At 44.9% G+C, this 19,668-nt stretch overlaps 1 protein-coding gene across 1 annotated transcript in view; it reads left to right on the forward strand.

Annotated features, from left to right (window-relative positions):
• The window catches only part of u2af1 (U2 small nuclear RNA auxiliary factor 1), a 95,096-nt gene extending 76,352 nt beyond the window's left edge, over positions 1-18,744 (forward strand). The window contains 4 exon segments of the mRNA XM_052013877.1: positions 2,575-2,708; positions 9,757-9,849; positions 18,418-18,479; positions 18,482-18,744. Coding sequence (XP_051869837.1) covers positions 2,575-2,708; positions 9,757-9,849; positions 18,418-18,479; positions 18,482-18,549 — 357 coding nt within the window. The 3' untranslated portion in view covers positions 18,550-18,744.
• Positions 18,745-19,668: the final 924 nt, after the last annotated feature.

The raw sequence follows: 19,668 nt of genomic DNA on the forward strand, positions 1-19,668 counted from the left end.
GGCCCTACTAGAGTGCGGGCAAAGCTTAACCAACACTTGGGAAATGGGGCAAGACACATGACTGAAGTGTCAGTGGGGAGCACTTTGGGACCAGCAACCATGGTTCTATTAGTTTCAAATTAGTTATAGAAAGGGACAGATCTGGTTCACAAGTTAAAGTTTTAAACTGGGGCAAGGGAAAGTTTGACAGTATTAGACAAGAGCTTGCAAAAGTTGATTGGAGTAGGTTGTATGCAGGCAAAGGGACAACTGGCAAGTAGGAGGCTTTTAAAAGTGAGATATCACTAGTTCAAGATCTGCATGTTCCTGTTAGAGTGAAAGGCAAGGTTGGCAGGAGTAGGGGACCTGGATGACGAGCGATATTGAGGCTCTGGTCACAAAAAAGGAGGTATGGGTCAGGTACAGGCAGCTGGGGTCAAGTGAATCCCTGGAGCAGTATAGGGGATGCAAGAGTCTCAAGGGCACAAAAGGAGGCATGAAATAGCTTTGGTAGAGAAGATTAAGGAGAATCCAAAGAGACTTTATATTAAGGGAAAAAGAGTAACCGGAGAGAGAATAGGGCCCCTCAAAGACCAAAGGGGACATCTTTGTGTGGAGCTGCAAGAGATGGGCAAGATCCTCAATGAATATTTCTCCTCTGCTTTTACCATGGGGAAGGACATGAAGACTTTGGAACTTGAGCTAGATAATGGGGAGGTCTTAGGAATAGTGTGCATTACAGCAGAGGAGGTACTGGATGTCTTAAAATGTATGAAGATAGATAAAACTCCAGGGCTTGACCAGCTATATCTAAGAACACTGGGAAGCTAGAGCAGGAATTGCAGGAGCCCTGGTTAAGATGTATGCATCATCATTAGCGATGAGTGAAATGTCAGCAGACTGGAGGGTGGCTGAGATTGTGCCTTTATTTAAGAATGGTGGCAAAGCAAAGTCTGGGAACTATAGACCAGTAGGCCTAACATCTGTGGTAGGAAAATTACTAGAGGGGAGTCTGAGGGACAAGATATACAAGCATTTGGAAAGAATGGTTGATCAGGGATAGTCAGCACAGCTTTGAGCGTGGGAGATTATGTATCGCTAATTTGATCGAGTTTTTTGAAGAAGTAACCAAGAAGATTGATGGGGGTGGGGTGGTGATGTAATCTATATGGACTTCATATAATTTTAAGGTGATTGGAGGAAGGTATAAGGGGGTTGTCGGGTAAGTTTTTTTACACAGTGGTGGGTGCGTGGAATGCACTGCCGGCAGAGGTTGTGGGGACAGATACATGAGGGACATTTAAGAGACTCTTAGACACATGGATGTTAGAGAAATGGAGGGCTATGTGGGAGGGAAAGGTTAGATAGATCTTGGAGCAGGATAAAATGTCGGCACAACATTGTGGACTGAAGGGCCTGTACTGTGCTGTAATGTTCTATGTTCAGTAAGGCCTTTGATAAGGTTCCACATGATAGGCTGCTATGGAAAGTTAGATAGTATGGGATGCAGGGAGAGCTGGCTAATTGGATATAGAATTGGTTTGATGGTAGGAAGCAGAGTGATGGTGGAAGGTTGTTTTTTGGACTGGAGGCCTGTGACTAGTGGTGTTCCCCAGGGTTGGTGGTGGGCCTATTGTTATTTGTCACCTGTATAAATGATTTGAATGATAATGTACAAGGCATGGTTAGTAAGTTTGAGATGACGCTAAAATAGGTGGTGGTGTTGACAGTGAAGATGGTTATCAGAATTTACAGAGGGATCTTGATCAGCTGGGTAAGTGGGCTGAGGAATGACAAATGGAGTTTAATTTGGTTAAGTTCAAGATGTTACATTTTGGGAAGACAAATCAGGGTAGGACTTTCACAGTGAACAGTTGGGCACTGTGGAGTGTTGTAGAACAGTGGGTCCTAGGAGTATAAGTACATGTATGTGCTGTCACAGGTAGACGGCAGTGAAGAAGGCTTTTAGTCTGCTGGCCTTCATCAGTCAGGGCATTATAAAGTTCGGATGTTATGTTGCAATTGTACAAGATGTTGGCAAGGCTGCATTTAGAATATTCTGTTCAGTTTTGATCACCCTGCTGTAGGAAAGATGCCATTCAGCTGGAAAGGGTGCAGAGGAGATTTGTGGGGAAGTTGCTGGAACTTGAGTTACCGAGTTATGCAGAGAAGTTGAGCAGGTTGGGATTTTTTTCATTGGAGCTTAGGAGAACGTATGTGTATAAAATCATGAAGAGCATATATAGGGTCGATGGACAGTCTTTTTCCCAGGGTTGGGAATCTAAATCTAGTGGGGATAGGTTTAAGGTGAGAGGGGAGACATTTAATAGGAACCTGAGGTTTTTCCACTCAGTGGGTGGTCAGTATATTGGAATGAGCTGCCAGAGGAAGTGGTTGAAGCAGGTACATTAACAACATTTAAATGGCACTTGGACAGCTACATAGATAGGAAAGGTTTAGAAAGGTTTAAACATTTAAAGGTTTAAATGTAGGCAGATGGGACTTGCTTAGATGGGATGTTGTTCAGCACAGACCAGTTGGGCTGAAGGGCCTGCTTCCATGCTGTATGGCTCTAATTCTCCCATTCTGTTTTAGTTTCGCCATGAAGAAGATGCAGAAAAGGCTGTGAATGATCTAAACAATCGCTGGTTTAATGGACAGCCTATCCATGCAGAGCTCTCACCCGTGACTGATTTCAGAGAAGCCTGCTGCAGACAATATGAAATGGGGTGAGTATTCGCTTCTAAATTTTGCCTCCAAAAATTGATTCATAAATCAGGAGTCAAATGTTCAGCACAAATAAGTTGAAGTACTGTGAAGTTGATTCAGTAACATACCAGGCAATGACCCTTCCCAGCAAGAGGGGGTCTAACCACTTAGCTGTGACAATCAAAAACACTGAGGTACAGTGAAAAACTGTTTTGTGTGCCATCCATATAGATCATTTCATTGCATCACGTAACCATCAGTGTCCTCACCATCAACATTGTAGGGATCTCCATTGACCAGAAATTCAACTGGACTATAAATGGCAAGGAGCACAAGTCAGAGGCTGGGTATCTTGTGAGTGATTCACCTCCTGATACCTGAACGCTGTTCTATCAGCTACAAAGCATGAGTCAGGAGTGTGATGGACTGTCCTCTGCAGGAAGGAGATAGAGAGCCTAGCAGCATGGTGTCATGACAACAACCTTTCCCTCAATGTCAGCAAAACAAAAGAGCTGGTCATTGACTTCAGGAAGGGGAACATTGCGCATGCTCCTGTTTACATTCGTGGCGCTTAGGCTGAGAGGGTTGAGAGCTTCCAAGTTCCTAGGATTGAACACCACCAATAATGTGTCCTGTCATGCAAAACAAAGTTTTTCCACTGTACCTCGGTACACACGTGACAATAATAAACCAATTTACCAATTTGCCGGGATAAGTGCAGCTCCAAGAATTCTCAAGAAACTTGCCATCTTTCAGTTCAAAGAAACCCATTTGATTGGCTCCTTGATCATCACTCAAAAACATTCAGTCCCTCTTCCATTTGCAGTGGCTACAGTGTACACCATTTGTAAAATGCACTGCAGATACTTGCACCTCACTTCCCAAACTTGTGAACTCTATAACCAAGAACAAGAGCAGCAGATACATCGAAACACCACCACCTCTTGGTTCCATCTGCAGTATATTTGGAAGTATATTGGCCGTTCAGCATCACTGGGTCTAATCCTGGAACTTCCTCTCCAACAACATTGTGGGAGCATCTTCACCAGAGGGACTGTAGTGATACAAGGCAGCAGCTCACTTCCACCTTCTCAAAGGGCAATAAATGCTAGTCTTACTAATGAAGTCCAGGCCCCAGAAAGTGTACAAGAAAAAGTAAAATGCCAGCATAAAAACCCCTTCCTTGTACCTTGCTGGTGGCTAAAATTATCAGAGTAATCCTAGCTTCTTCAATATGTGGTAGTTATAAGAAATTGCAGCAGCATTGTAAAATGGGTAGCAGAACCTGTGACACGCTGCCCTTGTTTAGATAGTCGAGGCAGAGACTTAGAAAACCATACCATCTTGAATGTATCAGTGTCACACCTGCTCTCAGTAAGCTCTGAGTGCAGCAATTCCTGTTCCAAAGTTCTTCCAATTCTGCAGACTAATTGCAACAACATTTTAGGAATCCAGCACTGGTATTAGCAACACATTAATGCACTGCTTGTTACTGAACTATTAATCCAGAGTTAAGAGATAATTGATGTGGAGACGTCAGTTCAGATCCCACAGAACAGCTGCAGAATTTAAATTCTGTCAAATAAAAGAAAGCCAGTGTCGGTACTGGTAAACTGAAACCGCCACATGATTGTAAAATCTAATCTGGTTCACTATTGTCCCTTCAGGAAGGAAATTTGCCTTCATCCATTGTGTTTGTGACTCCAGAATCGCCAGTATTGTTGATTCTTCGAATTTTAGAGTTGGAAAGTGATGTAGCTCAGTCCAAAACCAGGGTTCAAAATGTAAGCAAAGGTAACTGTAAAGGAGTGAGAGGAGATCTGGCTGTGATTGATTCGGAGAGAACATTGAATAGGCAGTGGTTAGCATTAAAAGAAAGAATGCATTATTGGCAAAAAAAATCCCTTAAAGCTCAATGGGAAAAGTGGTCTGTCTGTGGCTGACAGGAGAAGTCAAAGATGGTGTTAAATCCAAGAAGGAGGTGTAAAGTACCAATACCAATAAAGTTGCCAGAAATAGCAATATGCCTGATGATTGGGAGCATTTTGGAACATGGCAAAGGAGGACCAAGAGCTTGATAACACATGGAAAGTTAAAATATGGGAGTAAACTGGCAAGAAATGCAAAAGTGGATTAATAGCACCAATAGGTATTGAGATGGAAAGAAGGCAGGTGGGGAGGGAGGAGAATTTATAATGGAGAAAAAGAAGATGGCAGAGGAATTAAACAACACTTTGTGTCTGCCTTCACATTAGAAAACACAACAAACCTGCTGGAAACACAGAGCCAAGGGTCTAGTGAGAATGAGGAACTAGAGCAAATGGGTATTAGTCAAATTCCAGTAATCAGACCCGCTCGGGACTCTGGTGCTACTCTACCAGATTTTCCAGACTATTGGATATTATTCTCAGGAATACCCCAACACACTTTTAATTCACTAAAATGTTGCACAGTATTACAAATTTTCCAGTGAACCCAATGAGTTTCAAGGGAGCATGGAAAACATCACCTGGTGAGACAGATGCTGAACCATTGGGATTTCTGAATAGTTGGACAGAGGATTATTGGAGTTTTACTATACTGAATAAACAGGTACTAGCATACTTCGGGTAAAAGCTGATCTAGCAAGGATCTGATGATCTGCATCCCAGAGTTTTGAAAGAGGTGGCTTTTGAGATAGTGAACATTACCTTCATTTGAAATTCTGTAGCTGCTGGAATTGTTCTTGAGGATTGGAGGGTAGCACATTTAAAGGAGAGAGAAAATAGGGAGTGGTTGGGAAAATACTGGAATCTGTAATGAAGATTCTTGGGATTGAATAGAGTCAGCTTGGATTTATGAAAGGAAAATCACATTTGACTCACAAGATCACAAGATAAGGGAGCAGAAGCAGGCCATTCGGCCCATCGAGTCTGCTCCAAGGAAAAGGGAAAAAGAAATGGGGTGGGAAAAAAAAAACTATTCTAATCCCATTTGCCAGCCTTATCCCCATATCCCTTGATACCCTGACTATTTAGATATCTGTCTGTCTCCTCCTTGAATACCCCCACTGATCTGGCCTCCACTGTTGTGCGTGGCAAGGAGTTCCACAATTTCACCACCCTCTGGGTAAAGAAACTTCTCCTCATCTCTGTCTTGAAACTGTACCCTCTAATTCTAAGATTGTGCCCTCTGGTCCTGGACACGCCCACCAAGGGAAACAGCCTAGCCACATCTACTCTATCCTTACCTGTCAACATTTTAAATGTCGCTACGAGGTCCCCTCTCATCCTTCTGTACTCCAGCGAGTACAGTCCAAGAGCCGACAAACGCTCATCATACTTAAGCCCTTTCATTCCTGGAATCATTCTCGTAAATCTCCTCTGAACCCTCTCCAACGTCAGCACATCCTTCCTAAGATGTGGGGCCCAAAACTGCGCACAGTATTCCAAATGAGGCCTCACTAGCGCCCCGTAGAGCCTCATCAACCCTTCCTTACTTTTATACACTATACCTCTCGAGATGAATGCCAACATAGCATTCGCTTTCTTAACCACCGATCCAACCTGGTGGTTAACTTTTAAGGTATCTTGTATGAGTACCCCCAAGTCCCTTTGTACTACCGCACTATCAATCTTCTCTACCCGCTTATTTCTACTTCCAAAGTGTACAACTGCACATTTCTCAACATTGAATCTCATCTGCCATTTCCTTGCCCATTCTCCTAAACTGTCTAGGTCCCTCTGCATTCTTTCTATTTCCTCTATGCTCCCTACTCCTCCACTTATCTTGGTGTCATCCGCAAACTTAGCCACACAAACATTTATTCCATCATCCAAATCATTGATGTACAAGGTAAAAAGGAGAGGCACCAACACCGACCCCTGCGGCACACCACTAGTAACCGGTAACCAACCAGAACGAGATCCTTTTATTTCCACCTTTGCTTCCTGCCAACCAGCCAATTCTCCACCCATTTTGCTACCCTGCCCATAATTCCATGACCTCTCATCTTATTAATCAGTCTCTTGTGAGGCACCTTATCGAAGGCCTTTTGAAAGTCTAAATACACAACGTCTACCGCCTCTCCCTTATCCACCTACCTGTGATTTCTTCAAAAAACTCCAATATGGTTGGTCAGACAGGACCTCCCCTTCACAAAACCATGTTGACTAGGTCCTATCTTGCCTTGCGCCTCTAGGTATTCGGTAACCTCCTCCTTGAGGATAGACTCCAATAATTTTCCCACCACTGACGTCAGACTAATAGGTCTGTAATTGCCTTTGTGCTGCCTCCACCTTTCTTATACAACGGAACTACATTCGCTACCCTCCAGTCCTCCGGAACCATGCCAGAATCTATCGATTCCTGAAAAATAATCGCCAATGCCTCCGCTATCTCCACAGCCACCTCCTTCAGAACCCGGGGATGCACCTCATCCGGTCCGGGAGACTTATCAGCCTTAAGCCCCTTTAGTTTTCCAAGCACCTTCTCCCTATTAATCTCAATTGAACTCAGCTCCAATTCGTGAGACTCCTGACTAACGGGCACATTGCTTATGTCCTCCACGGTGAAGACCGATGCAAAATATTCATTCAATTCCCTTGCCATCTCACCTGTTGTAGTTCTTTGAGGATGTGACCAGTAGAATAGATAACGAGGTACCAGTGGTAGAGTATTTGTATTTTCAGAAGGCATTTGTTAAGGTCTTTACATAGGAGGTTGGTGAACAAGGCCAGAGCATGTGGAGTTAACATACTGACATGGATTGAAAACTGGTTATCACACAAAGAGTGGGTATAAATTCTCAGCCTGGCAACCAGTGACTAGTGGAGTGCTGCAGGGATTGGTTCTTGTGCCCCAGGTATTGACAGTCTAAATCAACAACTGGTCAAACAGGCAAAGGTTTGCTGATGTGGGCCAGCGGAGTGAGTGGGCAGTTGTATGGTAAATGCAATGTAGTGGAGGAAATATCAGGTTATCCACTTTAGTGTATGAAATTGAAAGGCATGATACTTTTTAAATAGTGGGAGAGTGGGTAATGTTGGTGTTTGAAAGTCCCTGGGTGCCCTTCTACACCAGTCACTGAAGGGGCTGCAGGTGCAGTAGTGATTCCCGGGGCAAATAAAATGTTCTTTGAGGGGATTTGTGACCAGGAGCTTACTGCACTTACATAGGGCCTTGGTGAGACTGCTCCTAGAGCGTTGTGTACAGTTTTAATCTCTTACCTAAGCAAGGATGTAGAGGCTATAGAGGGAGATGCAGTTTGCCACCTTGGTCACTAATGGGTGGTTCTCTTTCCCTGGTTATCCTCTGAACGTAAGATACTTATAACAAGCTTTTGGATTTCCTTAATCCTGTCAGCTGATGATATTTCATGGCCCCACGTTTCCCTCTTGGTCTGACCCCCACTGATCCGCAACATCACCAACCTTTGTATCATCGGCAAACTTACTAACCCACCCTTCCGCATCCTCATCCAAGTCATTTATAAAAATCAAAAAGAGCAGGGGTCCCAGAACAGATCCCTGCGGAGCACCACTGGTCACCGGCCTCCAGGCAGAATATGCTCCATCTACCACCACCCTCTGTCTTCTGTGGGCGAGCCAATTCTGAATTTAGGATTTAGAACAGTACAGCACAGAACAGGCCCTTCACCCCACAATGTTGTGCCGACATAGGTAATCCCTCCTACCTAACAGAATGTCCATATCCCTCCATTTTCCCCTCATTCATGTGCCCATCCAAGCCCCTCTTAAAAGCCCCCAGTGAATTTGCCTCCACTGCCCTATCAGGCCAACGCATTCCAGGCATTCACCACTCTCTTTAAAGAAAAAACTTACCCTCGCGTCTCTTCTGAACTTACCCCCTCTCACCTTAAGTGCATGCTGTCTGATACTGGATCGCTCAATAATGGGAAAAAGATATTGCTTGTCTGCTGCTCCAGAGAAAAGAGCACAAGTTTGTCCAGCCTCTCCTGATAGCACATGCCCTCTAATCCAGCAGCATCCTATTAAACCTCCTCTGCACCCTCTAAAGCCTTGACATCCTTCCTATAGTGAGGTGACCAGAATTGCACGCAATACTCTAAATTCAGCCTAACCAGAGTTCAATAGAGAATCATCGTAACTTCTTGACTCCTATACTCAATACCTCTACTAATGAAAGCAGGCATTTCCCAAGGCCTCTCTGCTCTTCAGCACTGTTAAGGGTCTTGCCTTTAAGAGTGTACTGCCTCTTGACATTAATCCTACCAAGGTGCAACACCTCACATTTAACTGGGTTAAATTCCATCTGCCATTTCTCTGCCCACATCTGCAACTGATCTATATCACGCTGTATCTGTCGCCAGTCTTCTACACTTTACAGCTCCGCCAATCTTGGTATCATCTGCAAACTTACCAACCCATCCATCAACATGCTCATCCACATCATTTGTGTACATGACAAACAGCAGAGGTCCCAGCACAGATCCCTGTGGAACACCACTACTCACAGGCCTCCAGCCCATATAAGTCCTTTCAACCACCACTCTTCTATAGGTGAGCCAGTTCTGGATCCACACAGCCAATTCTCCACTGACCCCATGCATCTGAACTTTCTTGATTAACCAGTTATGTGGGACCTTGTCAGATGTCTTAGTGAAGTCTTTTTAGATGATATCCACAGCTCTGCCTTCATCAATCTTTCTCATCACCTTGTCAAAAAACTCTTGATACTGAATTTTCTCATTTTAGGTAACTTGATGTTTCATTCTGTATTAAAGCTGGTGTCATTTTCAATATTGGCTCAATATCTCTCTTGGTGCAGCCTGACCTGGGTAATGCCCACAGCCCTACCATTAACAGACAACGTGTCATCACCCTCTAGAGGACCCCATTAAGCCATTCCACCTGGAGAGAGGTGGAAGCAGAGTCACTGACAGCATTTAAGAAGTGTTTAGGTGGGCACTTCAATTGTCTGGGCATAGGAGGCTACAGGCCAAGTGTTGAAAGATGGGATCCACTGATGGCATGTTGAGTTGGGCCAAAGGGCATGTTTCTGTGCTGTATAGCTATGACTCTGACTGTCTTATTTTTTGTTTTCCAGAGAGTGCACCCGGGGAGGCTTTTGCAACTTCATGCATCTGAAGCCAATTTCACGGGAGTTACGCCGTGAGCTTTATGGACGTCGTCGCAAGAGGTCAGTCCTGTGTTTTCTTCGTGGCCATGCGCCCGTGTATAAGACTATTGCCACCATCACTGGGGGCCAATCTTTGTGAAAGCTTCAAGTGCAGTTTTGGCAGTGGGTGCATGTGTGACGGATCAAGTCTTTGATTGAATAAGGCTGGTGCATTCACACGCAGACACGCTCAGACTAGAGGCCGTGCAGTCTGCAGGTGAGCACACACGAGGATGCCACCACGTAGGGGTGCGTACACACCAAGCCCCCTTCCCCCACCACACAGGTTCTCAAGCATGCAGCTACCTACGCAGATGGATAACAGAATTAGTGTAAATGTGTGGAACTGTGTCTCTGATCTGAATAAACTCAGAGGTAGGAATTGCAGCGTGGGAACAATCCAGTCTGCCAGCTAGTGCCAGTGTTTAACTTATTAACCAGATAACTTATTAACCACTTTCCTGCATTACTTTGGCCACCTGTCCAACTACAGACTCTTCGAGACTCCTTGCCTCTCAGCTTTAAAAATTGTGCAGCTCTCCTGCATTTAAACTTGCCTCTACCTTCATTCTAAACCCCTCAAGCATATTTGCTAACAAGCTTCTTGCGCTTTTTCAGAATTGTTAGTACTTTGTCATGTTGCCCCATAATCTGCATCCTAATGAAAGGAGCCTCTATCTTTCTATACTTTATGCATCCCAGACAACATCACAGCCAGTCCATACCCTCTGAACCTCTAACATTATGATAAGAGTGGAATCCAATACTGCAGTCAGTATTTGATGCCTGTGGAGTTATATTAAGGTGTCCCTCACCTCAGTATTAGTTTGTCCTCGTACTTACTAAATCTACATTCATATCAGTTGGATGAGCGGCCCTTAAAAAAATATAGCTATGGTCACACTCTTTAGGCAGCATCTGGTCAAAGGTGGCCTTCCATTGGAACAGGAAAATCCTTGAAGTTAAATGTTTTAAGTAAGGGTACAGAATGAGGGTGGCATGGTGGATGACTGGATAGTGTGGTGGGTTGTAAAACAGGAAGGATTGAATATAAATAGGGATGGTATAATTGGATAAAAGGAACAAGAATGAATTTAGGAGTGTAAATAGGACTAATATCTGACATTATTAAATGGTTCGGTCAAGCTTGTGTTGAGTTTTATCACAGATTGGGGAGTGCAGAGTGGGTGGAGTTTTAGTGACGGGCAGCTGGAAGCTTGGTCCTGCTTGTACACTAAACACGTTCTGCAGACTGGTTACCAAATCCACATTTGGTCTCCGTGATGTAGAAAATACCACATTGTAAGCAGTCAATAGAGCATGTTAACTTGGAAGTACAAACAAATCACTGAAAAAAAAAGGGGTTGGCTGTTAGAGCCCTGTGATTGATTCTGGATGTGCTGTGGATGTTGGGGCAATTGAGTAGACCAGGGTATTGTGGAGGCATCTATCCCTACAGAATGCACAGAGAAGAGGGGAAGGTGTGTCTGGTGGTAGAGCAGATTGGAAATTATAGTAGTGGCAGAAGGTGATACATTGAAAGTGAAGGCTGGTGGATGGGAAATGAGGATGGGGGGGGACCCATTTATGTTTCACTGAGGGAGGGACAGCAGTGGGACCATACGTTGAAAGTGAGACAGATGTGGTCAGCTATGGTGAAGAAAGATAGACCTTAAAGCCTCTGGAGGAGAAAATAGCTTCAAGAAAGCACATGCTACAGAGAATGGACTGGAATCCTTGTGTTGCAGGGTTTGGCTGTGAGAGGAGTTATTTTAATGAATGTTCCCAGAAATGGAGAGAGAGGAGAGAGACCAAGTGAAGATTAGGGGAGGGAAGAAGTTGTCAGTAAAGTTGAAACATTTCTAGTTCTGATCAGATGAAGAAAGCAGCACTAAAGACGTCAGTGCTTTGGATAAAGACATGGCCTGAGTAAGACTGGAGCCCAATATTTCACCATCTCACAGGGCATTGCTGGGACCCATGTGGACTCAAAGTGGAGTGAAGGAAGTTTACTGTGAGGCAGGCTGAGGATGATGATAGTAGAGGATCAGGGTTGGTTTGGCCTCAGTTCGAGGAAGAAGCAGAGACCCTCAGACCATCCTGGTGAGAGGGCAAGTTGTAGAAGGTTTGGGTGTCCATGGTGAAATAAGACTCTTAGATTGGGAAACCAATAAGTCTTTAAGACACTGTGAACCTGTGCCCTGGTCCCTTTGCTCTCCCACTCACCGAGGCTGCCTCCATTCCGAGTATAATTACTGATGTTATTTTCTTACCAAAAATGCATCACCGTTTCCCATGTATTTCAGCCAGCAGCAGGGTAGCCGTGTGACCTCGTCTGGGGACAAACGGCTGCTAACCATCACCCCAAAGCACTTAATGGCTGCCATCAGGTGAGTAAGATCCTTCTTCAGTCTGAATGGCAATGATGTGCATCAGACGAATTCCATTCTAGTTAAGTGGTTGGGAGGAAGGGAGGTGAGTGCCCCTAAAGTGGGTTGGAGGTGGCTTGGGCATCAAATCATGAAGAAGAGGGCAGTTACCTTGGCTAGAACATCACTCACATTCAGGGTGGAGATGCCTTTATAACACCTTGTACCCAATCTTGTCATTATTTCAGTGATTCTTCCCAAACCTATGGTCTGTGTCGGCAAGCATGGCACCGGTCTGTCACCGGACCGGTGTTGTGTTGTGCTGAGTCACATCCTGACTGTAGTCCCTTGCTCCACTCTGGTTAGAATGTAATGCTCCTTTTGTAGGCCTGCAATTGAAGGGTAGGTGGTGAGTGTGGGTTTTATAGAAGCCTATCTCTATTCTGCACAGTCTGGCCATTTGATATGTCAGTGCAGCATGTGAGAATTCTGTGCAGGGTGTGAGGTCTGCTGTCGGGTGACTCTGATCCCCATGACTTGAGCGTAAATTAGGACCAAGCAATGATCTACTTCCTTGCCTGCTCATAAGGCTGAGACTCTTGTATCTCAATTATGCATGTTTGCATTGAGCAGTGGGTAAGCAACTGGTTGACCTTGTGACAATGTAATCTTGTCTATTCACTAACATGATTGGGGGTCTTGAGTGGGTTTCTGGGCTCCCTGCAGGCACTGAATATAAAATGTTTCTGCAGCTCTCCAAGACTTCAGTGCTGGGTGCTGCTGGGAGAGGCAGGGAAGTGGTGTGATCTGGGAACGTGCCTGGGAGTCAGGGCAGGGAGGTCTTTGGGTGCTCTGGTGAGGCAGTGTGTTTCCCTGCATGCACTTCAGAAACGTTTTGGGAAGTGTGTGCTGCTCCATTGCTCAACTATGTGGAATTTTAATCTCACCCATCCCTCTTATCAAAAGGGCATTTCAGCTGTAAAAGATGTATAGTGTAGGTTTACCAAGGTGCTACCAGCAGCGCAAAGCTGAGAGGTGAAAAGAGGCTTGAAGTAGAGGTTATACCAACTGGAGAAGAGATTGAATGGATTCTGGCAATTTGATGCAATACTAGAGATGAGGACGATATGGGAAAGTATTTAACTGGGGGAGGGGGGATTGTGCCATTAGGCAGGAATTTGGGAACAGATGTTTCTGGGGAAGTGCACAGTGGAAATGTGGAGGTTATTTAAGGACTACTCGCATGGGGCTTTGGATAGGTTTGTTCCATTGAGGCAGGGTAAGGATGGTAGAGTGAAGGAATCGTGGTTAACATGAGATGTAGAATATCTTGTCAAGAGGAAGAAAGAAGCTTACCTAAGGTTTAGAAAGCATGGATCAGACAGGGCTCTGGAGAGTTACAACGTAGCCAGGAGGGAGATTAAGAATGGACTTAAGAGAGCTAGAAGGGGGCATGAGAAGTCCTTGGCGAGTAGGATCAAGGAAAACCCCAAGGCGTTCTACACGTATGTGAAGAATAGAAGGATGACTAGAGTGAGGGTAGGACCGATCAGGGATAAAAGAGGAAACGTGCCTGGAGTCGGAAGAGGTAGGGGAGGTGCTTAATGAATACTTTGCTTCAGTATTCACCAGTGAGAGACATTGACGTTTGTGAGGATGGCGTCCGACAGACTGATACGCTAGGGCATGTCGACGTGAGGAAAGAGGATGTACTGGAACTATGGGAAAACATTAGGATAGATAAGTCACCGGGGCCGGATGGGATATATCCAAGGTTATTACGGGAAGCGAGGGAAGAGATTGCTGCGCCTTTGGCGACAATCTTTGTGTCCTCACTGGCCACAGAGTAGTGCCAGATGATTGGAGGGTGGCAAATGTTCTCCCTTTGTTTAAGAAAGGGAGTAGGGATAACCCTGGGAATTACAGACTACTGAGTCTTCAGTGGTGGGCAAATTACTGGAGAAGATTCTTAGAGACAGGATTTATGGGCATATAGAGAAGCATAGGCTGATTAGGGACAGTCAGCATGGCTTTGTGAGGGGCAGGTTGTGCCTCACAAGCCTGATTTGAATTCTTTGAGTATGTGACAAAGCGCATTGATAAAGGTAGAGCAGTGGATGTGGTGTACATGGATTTTAGTAAGGCATTTGATAAGGTTCATCTTGGAAGGCTTATTCAGAAAGTTAGGAGGATGGGAGCCAGGGAAACTTGGCTGTGTGGATTCAGAATTAGCTCACCCATAGAAGACACGGGGGTGGTAAATGGAGCGTATTCTGCCTGGAGGTCGGTGACCAGTGGTGTTCCGCGGTGATCTGTTCTGGGACCCCTGCTCTTTGTGATTTTTATAAATGACTTGGATGTGAAAGGGTGGGTTGGTAAGTTTGCTGATGATACAAAGGTTGGTGGTGTTGTGGGTAGTGTAGAAGGTTGCTGTAGATTACAACAGGATATTGATAGAATGCAGAGCTGGGCTGAGAAGTGGCAGATGGAGTTCAACCCGGAAAAGTGTGAAGTGATACACTTCGGGAGATCGAATTCGAAGGCAGAATACAAGGTTAAAGGCAGGACTCTTAGCAGTGTGGAGGAACAGAGGGATCTTGGGGTCCAGGTCCATAGATCCCTCAAGGTTGCCATTGCTGGTCAATAGGGTTGTTAAAAAGGTGTATGGGGTGTCGGCCTTCATTAGTCGGGGTATTGAGTTCAAGAGCCGCAAGGTGATGTTGCAGCTCTGTAGAACTCTGGTCAGACCACACTTGGAGTATTGTGTTCAGTTCTGGTAACCTCATTATAGGAAGGATGTGGAAGCTTTAGAGAGGGTGCAGAGGAGATTTACCAGGATGTTGCCTGGATTGGAGAACATGTCTTATGAGGATAGGTTGAGTGAGCTAGGGCTTTTCTAGAAAAAAAAACATAGAAAACATAGAAAAATTACAGCATAATTCAGGCCCTTCAGCCCACAAAGCTGTGCCGAACATGTCCCTACCCTAGAAATTACGAGGCTTACCCATCGCCCTCTACTTTTCTCAGCTCCATGTACCTATCCAACAGTATAGAAAACATAGAAAAACTACTCTTTGGATAGGAGGAGGATGAGAGGTGACTTGATAGATGTGTACAAGATGATAAAAGGCATAGATCGAGTGGACAGTCAGAGACTTTTTCCCAGGGCGACAATGGCTTACACGAGGGGGCATAATTTTAAGGTGATTGGAGGAAGGTATAAGAGGGATGTCAGAGGTAAGTTTTTTTACACAGAGTGGTGGGTGCGTGGAACACACTGCCTGCAGAGGTTGTGGGGGCAGATACATTAGGGACATTTAAGAGACTTTAGGTAGACACATGAATGATAGAGGAATGGAGGGCTTTATGGGAGGGAAGGGTTAGACAGATCTTACAGCAGGATAAGATGTCAGCACAACATTATGGGCCAAAGGGCCTGTACTGTGCTGTAGTGTTCTCTGAGGTACTTCTGCTATAGGAAACAGGACTTTGTCTTTTAAATTATGTTAGAAATATTCTTGGACAGAGGTGTTGGAACATTAAAGCTGCTGATTTGATGAGTGTACTTTTCAGGGGAGAGAGAACAAGTGTTTGAAGTAGAGGAATATACAGGGGAGAATGTGGTCTTGTGGTAATTGTACACAGGTGCATGGCAGTGGGATTGGTTTGGGCTGAGATGGAAATATTGGAGAGCAGGACAGTGGATTTAATTCAGAGGTTTACCAGGATGCTGCCTGGATTAGAGAGTATTAGCCATAAGAGAGGTTGAACAAACTTGGTTTTTCTCTGGAGCTTCAAAGGCTGAGGGGAGACCTGATGAAATTTATGAGAGGCGTAGATAGGGCAGCCAGAGTCTTTTTCCAAGGGTAGAAATGTCATCTGCTGGAGGCTATGGAATAAAGATGAGAAGGGAGGAGTTTAAAGGAGATGTGTAAGGGAAGTTTTTTCATACAGAGAACGGTGGGTGCCTTGAACGTGCTGTCGGGGAGGTGGTGGATGCGATAGTAGAGTTTTAATAGCCATTCAGACGGATGTGCATATGCAGGGACTGGAGGGATATGGATCATGTGCGGGCGGATAGGTTTATTGGTATTGGTTTATTATTGTCACTTGTACTGAGGTACAGTGAAAAGCTTGTCTTACAAACCGATCGTACAGGTCAATTCATTACACAGTGCAGTTACATTGAGTCAGTACAGAGTGCATTGATGTAGTACAGGTAAAAACAGTAAGTACAGAGTGTAAAGTGTCACAGCTACAGAGAGTGCAGTGCATAAGGTGCAAGGTCACAGTTTAATTTAATTTGGCATCGTGGTTCCATGTTAACGTAGGATTATGGGAAAATGTAGGTTAATGGGGTTAATTAAGTATTGAGACGGGATAAGGTCAGTGTGTGGGCCTGTGGCATTTTACGTGGCTATGGGAAGAGAATGGGAGAGTGAAATTGGTTTGGGATTGATGTAGTCCATGGGGAGAGAAAGGCAGTGGAATTAGTTTGGAATTACATAGTAGATGGCTACTTGACTCAGTGTCTGTGCTGTCTCCTAAACCATCTAATCAGTCACATTGTCCTGCTGTACCTCCATTGGGTAATTTCACTGCCAGAAGTTCACCCGCTTTCCTTTTGTAAAGTTTCTATTGAATCCATTTCCACCTTTTGAGAGCACATTCTAGATCACAATAACTCCAAGTTTGTCTTTTTTAAAACCTTGAGGCCATTAATAGTTCTGATAAATCTGTGCCCTCTGGCTACCTGCCACTAGACATTTCTCCTCATTTCCTGTATCCAGTGCCCTAATTTTAAAACCAATCAAATCTTTTTGCTCTAACCCAATTTCTGAAGTATCTACACAAACCTGATCTCCCATATCCCTGGTACCATCCTGGTAAATCTCTGCGTCCTCCAAGACCTTAACATCCACTCTGAAGTCTGACATCCAGATGTGGTAGAGGGGAAATGTTTTAGGATTAATGCAGGACTGAAGGAAGAAAACATGTTGGCTGCTGTTTTCTGGGAATTTCAGGCTTGGATTTGTTGGTGTGCTGCAGTACTGTATGTCTCCTCAGTGGCATTGTGGATGGGGTGTTGGCAGAATGTGCCTGTGCTACAGACTGTCAGCTGGGTGGGGTGGTGGAAGAAGATGCCTAAAGTGCTGACCCACCTCCAGTGGAATATGTCTGCAGAAGTAAGGTGCTATCCAACCAGGAAATGGAACAGAAAATGGTGGAAGCGCTCAGAAGCTCAGACAGAACCTAGAGGTGGGCCCTTGGGTGTGCCCCTCCAGTCGTGGTGTTAGTGAATGATCTTTTACTTCACCACTGCTTCCCTGCACCAACCCCATATCCCTTCATTCCCTAAGTAACCAAAAATGTATCCCTCATAGAGTATACCACATCATGTTGACCATCAATTACCCATCTCCTGGTCCATTTACAAGTGGTCCATTCTCTTCTATACCTTGGCAATCCAAGTGCTTGTTTAGATGCTTTGCAAATGTTGTGAGAGTTTCTGCCTCCACCCCCCCAGGCAAATATGTTCCAGATTCCAGCCACCCATTGGGTAAAAAATACTCTTCCTCAGCTCCCCATTGAACACCTTACACCAATGCTATGCCCTCTCAAGTGGGAACATTTCCTACATCTACTCTATTCAAGCCCATCCTAATTCTATATACCTCTATCTGGTTCCCCCTCAGCTCCACTCCAAGGATAACAAAACCAACCTATCAGTCCCCCCTCCTGACTGAAATTTTCCATATAAAGCAACATCAATCTTCTCTGCACCCTCTCCAATGCAATCACACCCTTCCTACAGTGTGTGGTAACCAGAACTGTCCTCGTTTTGTTGTTTTATAAAGTTGTGCCATAATCTCCCTGTTACTTTCCTTCATTATCTGGGGTACAGAATGTATCCCGTATGCCTTCAACACCTTATCTATCTTAGCCATCTTCAGAGATCCTTGGGCTTGTGCACCAAGGTCTGTTCCTCAGCGCTCCCTAGGGCCCTGCCCATCACTGTGTATGTCCTACCCTTACCATTCCTACTAGAGTGCATCATCTCACACTCAACAGAATTAAATTCTATCTGCCATTGCTCTGTCCACTGGAGCAAGGACGGTTAATGTTTCAGGTCAGTGACTTTTCAGCATAGTGACCTGAGTAGTTTCAACATTTTCTGTTTGTTTTGAGTTATTTTTAATGGCTCTGTGCTTTGTAATAGACACAGGTCAAGATCGAGATCTCGTGAGCGCAAGCGTTCCAGGTCACGGGAAGCGTGGAGGGCCGTGGTGGGCGGGATCGAGACCGTGATCGTAGGCGCTCCAAGGATCGTGAACGATCTGGAAGGTTCTGAGGATCTGACATCAGTCTGCATGACAGCTCATATAGAAGGACCACAAACCAAGATGTGATTGGAATTTAATACTTTTTATGTTCAAGTTTAAAATAAACCTCGGTTCGTTTCTTTTTGATGTCCAGTAAACCTTTTTAAAATAAAAATGGAGCTGATGCTAGCTGACTTGCAATGCCAGTTCCAGTTTTTAGCTAACCGTCTGGTCTTGTGTCTGAGTGGATCCTACCTCACCGTTCCTTTCCTTGCCCCCGCCCCCCCCTTCCTCGCTGTACCTCCTTCACTCCCCCATTCCTCGCCACCCCTCCCATCCCCCTCACCATGACTGTCTCTCTATGATACATTTAGAAAACAGTTACAGGACAAGTTTTCCAGTTTTGATGACCTTGACAGTATGGTCTGTCTGCCAATGCTGGAACCTGCTTATGGAAGGTGTGCAACTGTGCTCCATCCTGATACCAATCCTCTAGTTTTGATACCAGTGACAAAATGTACCTATACTCAAAGACATTGTTGAAGCAGTATGTCAGGAATTGGTGCTTGAAGCCCAATGCAGCTAGGACCTTGGGCTCCACATTCTTGCCCCTGAGGTCACTACATTCCCTCTGTGAGATTCTGTGGTAATCATGTGCACAATGGCAAGCCAGAGTATCTTGGAGTCACACTGACTGGCAATCATTTCTCACTATCATCTCAAAAATGCAAAAAGTCCTAGGAGAACATGATGCAGAAATTAGCAGGAACAACATATCTCCATCCATTGACTTGTGCTGGGCTTGTCAGCAATGGATCACTGTTCACCAGTCTGGCAGTGAGAATCAGCATTTCAGTTGCTACCAGTTCTCTCCAACATTTCATCACTGACTATCAGGTGAGGTGCCGCGGTTCCTTGAGAGTACTAAAAGATCCTAGTCAACTCCATACACCAGGACACCAAATGTTTGAAGTCCTGCAAACCTTTCCGGGAAGTGTAAAGAGGCTCTTCTGGTCCATGATAACAGCAAACGGTGGTGTGAAGGTTGGGTGACCACTAATATGGAACCAGGCATCCTCCACAGGAGCTGTGTGGCTTCAACTTTGATGCAATCCTATGGGTTGTGTTTAGTCACTTTGAACAAAACT

This window comes from Pristis pectinata, chromosome 4 (genome assembly GCF_009764475.1).
Source record: "Pristis pectinata isolate sPriPec2 chromosome 4, sPriPec2.1.pri, whole genome shotgun sequence".
Taxonomy (NCBI): Eukaryota; Metazoa; Chordata; class Chondrichthyes; order Rhinopristiformes; family Pristidae; genus Pristis; species Pristis pectinata.